Here is a 10,388-nt window from a genome sequence, read left to right on the forward strand (position 1 = left end):
TAACTTGGCGCATGTGTGGCAGAGACCTTATACTTATCTTTCCATATCATCAATCCATAGTCTATCACTATGTCAGTCCAACTCAGATGGGTAATAATGTGGTTTGCTCGATTGACCACGTGCCGCGCAGCCCAATCTTCAATCCGACTCATCATCCGGCAACTCCTGAATCCTCCCCGACCGATACGCCTCCTCAACCGGATTCTGCACGTCCATAACACCCGTCGCTTTCAACCTCTCAAACAGCACAAACAACCTCTCAGCCTCCCTCTCCTTCTCCTCCTGACTCATAGGCTCCATCTCCACTTGCTCCTCCCTATCCAACCTCTGTCCCGTGATAGGGTTCACCGGTATACCCTCCACGTCACCCGCCGGCGCATTCGCTTTCACCAAATCTTCTGGCATGCTTATGTTGTTCGACATGAGGAAACCGGACGCATACCCGTATCCCACATTGTGAACAAAGGTCGCTGGGTCTTTATGCGAGAACTCGAAGAGCATCGAGGAGATCGATCCGCGGAGCGCGGGTGTCATTGCTGATGTAGACAAGTTGAGCAGGCGCGAGGATAAGGTGTTTGATTTGCCGAGCGGCTTATCGCGTTCTTCGGTTGTGGGCAGGAGCATTTCCTGCATCGTCTTTTTCACGTCTTCAGGTGCGAATTCGTAGATACGGCGGATGAGCGTTAGAACGGGAGCAACAACATCATCGAGTTCTTTGGGTGGGTACGCGATGAGGGCGCGGGAGAGGATGCAGATTAGGTGTCTTGCGTTTGTTCTCGGTTCGAAAGACGGGAAGACCGCTTTCTTGCCCTCCTCACACTCTAGATCGAGGTGCAGGAGCACGTTGATTAGTTCGCGGGCTGGGACTGTCAAAGGTGGTTCGGTTACGCCGCGCCGTACTAGGATCTTGAAGACGCAGGGTATGGAGGGGGTGAAGTGGGGGCTGAGGTCGGTGTGGAAGTGGATTATGTTGAAGACGAGTTTGAGGGTTTCGGCGAGGGCCATGAGTTCCATGGGTTGGTTGTGGCCTTTTGCACCTGAGGGGGCGGACTTGGAGTAGCGCTGCGCATGCCGGGTTATGGCGGCGTTGATGCTGGAGGCTAGGTCGTTGGAGCGGACGAGTGAAGCGTAGTCGAGACTTGTGTCGTAGGTTGTTAGGAAGAGGATGCGGGAGGCGAGGAATTCGTTGTCGATGCTGTCGCTCTGGGAGGTTTAGTATGGAGCTGTGTATGCTACTCGAACGTCTGCGTACCTTTAACTTCTCTGCTGCGTGTGGGCCATGGCCTAGATCAACGAGTATCTGGCGCGTCTTGGGTTGGAGGAGAAGGGCGTTGGCTATACACCGAAGAGCCTCTTGTGATGCGACAGTGGTCTCTGCGTCAAATGCATGGCGTCCTAGTGTCCGAAGGCCCTGTAACGGTCACTACGCCGTTCCCATCGCTCTGCGCAAAGCGTAGCGTACATCTTCCGTGAATATAGGATCGGAGTTCTCGACTGATCGGCCGTGTACTTTGAGTTGTTCGAGTAGCTGTTGCTTTTCTATCCGATCGGTCAGCGCAAGGTATGTGTATATAGGGTGGGAGACATGCGCTGAGTAGACAGCTTCTTCGCGTCCAAATCGGCTTTCAACTCAGAGAGGATTCTGGTGACGTCGTCGAGCTTTGCTGTTACGCCGTTAGTGAATTTCAGATAAGATAATACTCCTGGGAATAACCGACCTCTCCCTGTTCTTTGCGACAACATGGCGGTTGTGTTGCAGGACACGATCAGAGCGCATCACGTCACTCGGGGTGGAAGCTCGCGCTCGGAAAGCCCCACTATTGTGGGACCTGCATCACTGTCGCATTCCAGGGTCCGCATCAACAAGCAACGAACCACAATAGGTGCCATAAAGCAAGTAGCCATACTCTATTCAGGAATGCCTTGATCGTTTATCGTTTTTAGAACAGATATTGTTCCATCTGGCGTGATGCCCTCACATATGGTTGCAGCATCACGCCATAGAAGCAACATTCAAATACGGAATACGTTGATCCTTTGCTTCGTTCTCATCATATCAGAGCGCATGACCATATGCGCTGAAGGACTTCTGCACATCAGACTGGCATAACAAAACATGCTTTGGACGCAGGGGGCGGGCGCTGGCTCGAGTGCCCGTCGTCCAGTGAATGGCGGTTAAGGTTAGCACTTTACGCGCACGAGGAGCGTCGCGCTAGACGCGTCGCCAACACCAACCTTTGACTTGTAGACCGGGGTAGTCGATCACCTCCACACGCTCTGCACATTCACTCACGCATACCAGAGCGATGCCAGTGTCTTCTTGTGCTTTTATTCTCTTTTCTTGCTAGCGGTTCCCAGCATAGCCATGGTGTCGTCCAAATTCGAATCTCTCTCCGTGCGCCCTCCGACTCCACCCAAAGACCAAGAAGACACAGCCGCCGACGAGACGGTGCAATTCCTCCAAGACCCCTTTGGCGAGAAGCCAATCCCGCCCAGGCTCCGAGCAGCGAAGAGAGTGCCCAATACGCCAGAGCAATCGCCGTCGTCCGACATCGACATCCCATCGAGTTCTGCCAGCGCACGGAAGAGAGTCAACTTCGAGCTGCAGCTATGCGACATACCCACCAACAAGGCAGTCGCGCAGTCCTGGACACCCACGCGTAGCTCACCGCTGAAGCCCCTCCCCCAGAACCGCCCCACCAAGCCGCTCAAATCCATCCTGAAGCCTTCCGACGGCACGCAAACACCGCCCGCAGAAGACGCTGCCAACCCGCTCAACTACAAGTCATTCGCCGAGATGCTCGACGCGATAGTGAAGCTGCTCGCTTCTTCCGAGCGCGGAACTCGGTTAGATGCATACGGTTCTTTGCAGAGGACAATGCAGGCATACGACAAGATACCCGACCCCCAGGCGCTGAAGCAGAAGATGTCTCTGTTGACCCAATTCATACGACGCGACATAACGGCGCCAGGTTTGGGTGGGACAGGGCTGGACTCACAGCTCATTGGACAGGCGATGAAGCTGCTCATGGCCCTCTTCCGCATCACCGACTTGATATCAGCCATGGACGAAGAGTTCTGCTCCTTCATCATAGACCGCATCATCCGCGTAGCTTCCGATAGCTCCATGCCCAAGACCACCGTCAACACACACCTGGCTGTCCTGATGCAGCAAAGTTTCCGGCCAAAGACCATGACTGCGACACGCGTCGAGAAGGTGCTCGAGGCACTAGACACCATCCACGAGCGAACATCGGGCCACGCGGTACAGGCATACAGGGTCCGGATATACAGGAAGCTGCTTCAGCAACGCCCGGACGTTATGATCAGGCACACCGAACGATGGTTCACGCATACTCTCAAAGCTCTGGTGTCGGTTCAGAAGGATATCAGCCAAAGCGCACTGGACACTGCAGTAACGGCTGCGAAGACCATTGGCCATGACCGACATGTCGCCAAATCGGTCTTGTCTGTTCTGAACCGGGTCAAGAGCGACGGCGGCACCATCGCTAGCGTTTTCGCAGGTGAACTGGATCGTATGCTCGGTGGTGATTACGCCGTCTTGGTGCCACAGATCGTGGCTGCTGTCACGGGTCTCCTCAAAGACTCACTTGACGCGTTTGCAGGCTTGAAGGATTGGCTGGTCCTTATTAACAAGTGTTTGTCATCGGACAACGACCAAGTCCGACTATACTCCAATGTCGCCGTTGCCTTCCTGGCCTACTCCGTCAATTTCATGAACTTACCCGAAGAAAACAAAGTCAAAGCCTGGTCGGGGATGTTTGTTAAAATCTCAGTACATGCACTGCAACGGAAGACCCCAGTAAAGAAAGCCGAGCGCGATGCGGTTTCATCCGCATACTTCACAATGCTGTACTATGCGTTTCGACCAGCAGCCTCTTTTGAACAATTTGACGGACATTGGACTGACTTCATAGCTGGCCTCTGGAGTCCAATAATCGCAAAGTCTGCTCCGCAGCACGCCATACCATGCCGAATCGTGTCTGCCCTCTTGAACGGCTCTCGGAAACCTTGGAACGAGAATCGGGCCCTAGATCTCCGGCCACATTTCATGATTCAGCGAGGGGAGCTACCTCTGGTCGATCCCAAGTGGGTACGGAAGTCGATTGCTCTTGTACTAGAGTTTGTGGAGAATATTCTAGAGGCTGCACTCAAGACCGAAAGCAAAGAGCACGAAGACGAACCGTTTCAGACGATGTGGACAGCAGTCATCAACTCTTTGGTGGAAGCAAGCAGCAAGGAGATCATGGCGTCCACAGAAACCAAAGATGCCATGGCACATATCATCAACCTGCTGCGTCGGATCTGGGACAGCCACACGGACAACATTGCGGTGGAACAGAAGAGGGAGGATCTTTGGGCAACCAAGTTCTGCTTCCTGATAGAGACTGTCGTGCAGAAGATGGGCGCTTTTCAGTTTGCAGACAAATGTCTCACACGCAACGCCGACAACGAGATCGAAGTCGCATCGACACCATCACATCGATCACGGCACCAAGGCACCCGATCGTCCCCACTCCTCTTCCTGCTGGATCTTCTCGTCACACAATCAGAAGGAAAGCTAGCTGATTCTGTTCGACTCCGCGCAATGGACGTGATCATCGAGCCCTGTTTCGCTGCCCAAAACACTCGGCTGAGCAAGTTGGAGCTTCTTCGGGACTGTGCCGCGACGGTGGATGGCTCGCTGAAGGGTGCAGTGGCATCAGAGTTCTGGACGCGGATTGTAACCTTGCTCGATACCATGTTGCAAGATCAAGCAGCCCCTTCAGGTGACCGCAGCGCTCGCTCATTGGGAAAAGAGTACGAGATTGTGGTCGAAATCCTCAGTCTGGGTTCTGCCTACTTGCTAGACAAGACCGTCGGGCATCAGATTTTGTCGACTTTGGTCGGTACCGTCCGACGAGAAGCAGGAGAAGGTGCACTTGCACTCGCTGTCATTGAAAAGGTCTCTGAGCAAGTCCTGAAGCGCACACCTGACGAAGACAAAGCTTCCTGTCTGGCATACGCCAGCATTCTTCTCCGCAACCTACCAAAGCAGATGAGCCGCAAAGTGATGGATCAAGGTCGGCAGAATCTCTGGCCTTCGAACACAGCTGCAAGGTCCCATGATATCGACCCTTATGTCCATCTTTACGGAGCCGTCACTTCCGTTGGGTCAGCCGCTTACAGGAATCTCGACAAAGACGATGTGGAGCCTACCAAAGGATTTCTTTCTGCACTGAGCACTTCGGTCCAACACTGCTCGACGTCTCACCTTGCTGGGTATCTACGCAAGATACAAGACGCGATCCAGGTTTGGGTGGAAGATCCGGAAAAGAAGATGCAGAGCAAGGAAGAGCCACTGAAGAGCTTGCATCGTGAGGTATGTTCACCGTTGTCCGAAAGCTTCAGCAATCACTAACCATTTCCAGGTCATCGGCATGTGGGAGGAAGTCAACAAAGCTGTAGAGCGGTTACCGCGCAAGGACAGCCAAACGCTGCTTCACCTACAAGCTTTGGTGACTGCAGGCTTCTTAAGCAGACGCCGAAGCATCGTTAACATCTCTATTGCAACCTGGAATGCCACTTTTGGAAAAGAGGATAGCTTGCGATACCCTACTCGACTCGAGCAGGCCCTGCGCCAATTACGGAATAGTGTCGAGCTTTCTCTTCCTTCACTGGAAGTCCGGGAAGACGATGCTGTAAGTGCATAAATCAGTACCTCCAAAACATCACTAACATCAAAACAGGAGAACAAGCTCTCGTTCTACGACTCCGATACGAGCGCAGACGAAGTCAAACGTGCATTCAAGAGCCCGCGAGTAAAGGCCTCGCCCTTCAAGATCTCCAAAGCGTCGCGGAGATCCAAGTCTCGGTCTCCGGCAGTACCCACCTCAGCCACCAGGAGAGTGCCCTCGCGACAAACCCCGAAGATTCGTCTCCGCCACGACGACTCTCAGATCAAATTCGAGCCTATCGTCTCCTCGCCATCGAATCCGTTCCAGCAGGAATCCCAGGTATTGACCGACCGGCAGAAAGAGATGATCGATCGTCAAAGGCTCAGCAGCGGTATATTCGCAAAGATGGGCGCTGTCTCACCACAGCCAGAGGATGTGCCGTCGCCGATGGAGATACACTCAGATGCATTGACTGCAGATGATCTGCCAGATACCGCCTCTCGGACAACTCCACTCAAGGCTCTCGCAGCCATGGGTCCTATGGACGGCTACCTTGGGTCGTCGCCGACACCACATTCGCGCAAGAACACTCGTCATATTGTGAGCGAGGACACAGACATTGCAACGCCGACAGCCGTGCGGAGCATACAGTTTGCGAACGATGATCTGGACTCTTCGCCGCCTCAGTTCAGCAAGGACGACAGGTCTAACAACAATCAAAGCGAGCCTGATGTTCTCATAGGATCCAGCTTTGAATACCGTCAACCAGAAAGCTCAGTCTCGGTTTCCTTTGATGAAGGAACGACAATCGATGAGGAAGCACTGCTTGACGCTGTTGCGCTCCACGACAATACGCAAATGGAACCCGAACCTCCTTCAGACACTATCATGTCAGATGTGCCAAGTTCCACCATAGACCTGCAACTCACAGCGCAAATCGACGCTGATATGCAGGTTCATGATGCTCCTGCGAAAGCGACAGAATCCGCACAATCAGAGTCGAACTCCGAATACGTCGATGCCGCATCACATCCACAGTCATCAATGTTGGAGGACCAAGCTGGTAGCGACACCGAAGTAGACGAGTCACAAACGCCAACTCGCGGCCCTGCCCGCCGATCTCCGCGAAAGAGCTCCCAAGCCAATACAAGCAGCACGAGCCGAGTAGGTGACTCTTTCGATAATAGCTCCGCAAAAGGAACGCCGTACTCCCTGCGTAGTTCCTCCCGCCACTCCATGGGCAGCCCCTCCCGACCTCCGAGTGGAAAGAAACCCAGACGCACACCCGCAAAGAATAAGAAGAACGGCAAGAGACAAACACAAGAAAGTCCTGCGCCTGCCCCAGCTACCGCTCCTGCCCCGGTATCAGAACCAGAGCCCGAACCATCCCAGCCCTCCGAGACAGACATCCTCGACAACATCACCGTCGCCACCCCAGTCCCAACTCCCCACCCACGAGGTAAGAAACGCAAATCCACCCATACTACCACTACCACTACCACCGAAGCCCCCATCCCCGTCCCCGCATCAACTACTCGGAAGCAAAACCTGCGCCGCTCCCAATCCCTCCTCTCGCAAGTCGAAAACTCACAGGATATCACTGTGGATGAAACTCCAGCGCCTAAACGAGCGAGGCAGAGTGCGGATCAGGATGTTAGTGAAGCGAAGAGAACGACACAGACGCCGACGCCGGGAAGTAGTGGGAGTAAGAGGTTGAGTCATGTGCAAGTTAGTCCAAGGCCGAGGTCTTCTGGGTCGGGGAAGATGGATGGAGTTGGAAGGGATGGGGATGGGGATGGGGATGGGGATGGGGATGTGGTGGAGAGGGGGAGTGTGGCGGAGCTTCAAGATGAGCATGACGCCGAAACCGCACCTTCACACCCACACCAACAATCCCAACCCCAACCTGTACCCTCAGCAACAGGAACAGAAACACCCACCCGCACCTTCGCCGAACGCGTCATCCTCACTCCCCGCAGCATCATCAACCAGCTCAAGAGCCTCAAGGAATATCTTTTCCGCAGCCCGAGTTTAGTGCTAGGGAGAGAGGAGGAGAGGGAGATTGATGATGCGTTGTTTGATATTAGGAGGCAGGTGCATGCTGCGGGGTTGAGAGGAGAAAGTGAAGGTAGGAGTGGGAAATAGCTGGATTATGGGGTTAGTGGGAAAATATTGGGGATGTGGTTGGATGGTTTGGATGTGGGATGTAGGGATGTAGGGAAACGTAGGATAATGTCATGGATATGAAGTCATTGTATCAGAGCCAATATATGCGTAGCATATACAAGAAATCCCATCACGACAAAATCACATAACATCTAAACACCTCCGTCTTTTTTGTGATATAATTCATATTCCAAAGTGTACTACAGAGTCTGCGACATTCTAGTCACTAGGTGTAATGCCTTTTGTCTGCCACGCAAACGCCTCCCCATGCTCATAAAAGTTTCGTTAAAAAGACACACGTAAAAGAAAAAGAGAACCCAAAAACAACCGCCAATCCGCCCACAAACGGGAAATCTTTCCAACTACTGCAGGAGAGGATCGCGGAAGTGCTTCTGCGAGTTCTGCGCCTTCTCAACATTAGCCTGGTAGCGGCTACGAGCAGCTTGCTCCTTCCTCCTATCGCGCTTCTCAACAGCTTGGATCTCCTTCTTCTTGGCGTCGGTGACACCGACCATACCCCGTCCCCCGTTGGCGCGGGAGAGGAGCTGGCGGTCCTTGTCGTGGCCGCGACCGCGGACTTGGAGTTGGCTGCCCTCCTCGCCTTCCTCGCCGTCCATGGTGACGTCGCCGTCCTGGTCCTCTTCGTCTTCGTCGCCGGCGGTGATGGCACCGGGTATGCGGGCGCGTTGTGCTTCCTCCATGCGCTCGGCGACGCCGGGGTAGTTGCGCAGGTTTTGGCGGTAGTACTTGTTGAGTGAGCGGTGGCCAGCGGTGCGGCCTGAGGGGAGGTGGAGCTCGTATTCGTCGTGGTAGACGGCTTGGGGAGTGTGGTGCGCGTGGGAGTGGAAGCCGTCGGCAGCGCGGTGTGGGCGGGGGTCGGCGTGGTTGTGGTGCTTCGACTTGTTGAGTGACTTGTGGCGGTGGCTGCGGTCGATGGGTACGGCTGTGATCTCATCGGTTGGTACGCTCGAGACGGTGCTGTCGGTCTCCCAGCCTGCGTCCTCCTCTGCGTTGCTCGACATGGCTGCGTCGTCTTCTGTGGTAGTCTTGGTCTCGCGCCTGGCACCGAGCTTGATTCCGCCTCCTGTTGTAGATGACGAATCGTCCGAATCTTCAGCCTCCTCTGCCATCTCGTCGAAGTCGGCAGCGTCGGGGTAAGAGCTCCGGAAGTCGTAGAACTCGCCAATCTCGACCAACTCAATATCCGAGTCGAAAGCAATCATGCAGTGGCCGCGGTCGCGCATGTGCGTTTGAATACCAGAGGCAGTGTGGAGAGTCTTGTGGCATTTCAGGCACTCGTGGTAGGCGTGAATCTTCTCGTGGAGATGCTTGATAAGCTCCTCAGGTTGAGCAAGGAATTCCTTTTCGGGTATGAACATGCCGTGGTATCGTCCCATGTGGGTGATGTTGAGCTGGAAGTTGGGCGACCTGTAGTTGCAGAATAGGCAGTCGAGGAGGGGATCGGTGGCAGGCTTGGTCGATGCGGCGACGGAGCTCTTGTCGTCTTCGGCGGCGGCAGACTCGTTCTCAGCTACGTCCTCGCCCTCCAGGCTCGCGTTTTGCAGACCTTCAGCGACATCCGCAACCTCCTTATCCCCGTTGACGGTGGTGGCTTCCGACTCAGCCATGGACTCTCCTAGCGAGAAGGCAGAGCTGACCATGGAGCCAGTCACTGAGGCGGCGTCGTCTAGTTGCGCGCCTCTGCCCGACTTGGCCATGTTGATGCGGTGCTTGGAGCTGTTGAGGTGGTTGTTGTACGCATTTTCGCTGAAGTACGTCTTCTGGCATGGGGTGCACAGTTTCTCAAACGACGCCTTGGCGGCAGTGGCGGCAGCGGTGGCCTTGTTCGCAAGAACCTTCTCGGTGAAGATCTCCGAGGATAGCGGTGGGAGCGAGGCCACGCGACGCTTGAGGTTGTAGCGATGCCAGTCGGTCTGCATGTGCGCCCGCTGCAACTCGCTCGATCGGAAGGCGACCTGGCATGTGTTGCAAGTGAAGGGATGCGTAGACTGGATGTTAGCCTGGGAAGGAACTTGCGACGCCATCTTTGCGAGTGTAGTTGGGCTTGACGGTGTGGTTGTACTCGGAGGGAGGAGTAGAAATATAGGCGATAGGTGGGGTTGAGTGTGGGATGTGGTAGCGCCGACGATTTCACGACTTTATGACTGGCCGAGGGGCAAAAATCGACTAGGCCGAGCAGGGCGTGATTACAAAGTTGAGGAGGCGCGGAAGACGGATTCAGCGTCTTATCAGCAGTCCTGCGCACGGCGAAAGTGGTGAATTGCGCAAAAGGCCGACTTGGGGCGAATATTCAAGCGCACAGGCATGACATCAATCGGCAGGCGTTGTGCCAAGCCACTGGCACCTGCCATCCCTGCAGCGGATTAGAGCCGCAGGGCAAGAGCACCCCTCGGCCACTACCTCAGCCCTATCGTCTTCTATAGTACGCCTCGAGTGGCTATGCGATACCATGACACTCGCACATACAATACCAGACCGCATCCTTAGCCGCCACTCTCTCTTGCAACAACATCGCCATCGATG

At 54.7% G+C, this 10,388-nt stretch overlaps 3 protein-coding genes across 3 annotated transcripts; 1 reads left to right on the plus strand and 2 right to left on the minus strand.

The window, feature by feature from the left end:
• Window positions 1–138: 138 nt before the first annotated feature.
• On the minus strand, window positions 139–1,777 carry J4E90_009015 (uncharacterized protein; the record flags this gene model as incomplete). Its single annotated transcript, XM_051438536.1, has 4 exons — window positions 139–1,203; window positions 1,253–1,411; window positions 1,463–1,622; window positions 1,719–1,777. 4 exons carry the CDS (start codon window positions 1,775–1,777, stop codon window positions 139–141), a joined length of 1,443 nt encoding a protein of 480 aa, XP_051287846.1.
• Window positions 1,778–2,365: 588 nt separating this feature from the next.
• On the plus strand, window positions 2,366–7,823 carry J4E90_009016 (uncharacterized protein; the record flags this gene model as incomplete). The annotated part of the gene is made up of 3 exons (XM_051438537.1): window positions 2,366–5,383; window positions 5,433–5,702; window positions 5,751–7,823. 3 exons carry the CDS (start codon window positions 2,366–2,368, stop codon window positions 7,821–7,823), a joined length of 5,361 nt encoding a protein of 1,786 aa, XP_051287847.1.
• Window positions 7,824–8,206: 383 nt separating this feature from the next.
• J4E90_009017 (uncharacterized protein) lies at window positions 8,207–9,889 on the minus strand (the record flags this gene model as incomplete). The annotated part of the gene is made up of 1 exon (XM_051438538.1): window positions 8,207–9,889. The coding sequence occupies one exon, from the start codon at window positions 9,887–9,889 to the stop codon at window positions 8,207–8,209; it is 1,683 nt and encodes a 560-aa protein (XP_051287848.1).
• Between the last annotated feature and the right edge of the window lie 499 nt (window positions 9,890–10,388).

This window comes from Alternaria incomplexa (assembly GCF_024043165.1).
Source record: "Alternaria incomplexa strain BMP 0042 chromosome Unknown scaffold_14, whole genome shotgun sequence".
Lineage (NCBI taxonomy): Eukaryota > Fungi > Ascomycota > Dothideomycetes > Pleosporales > Pleosporaceae > Alternaria > Alternaria incomplexa.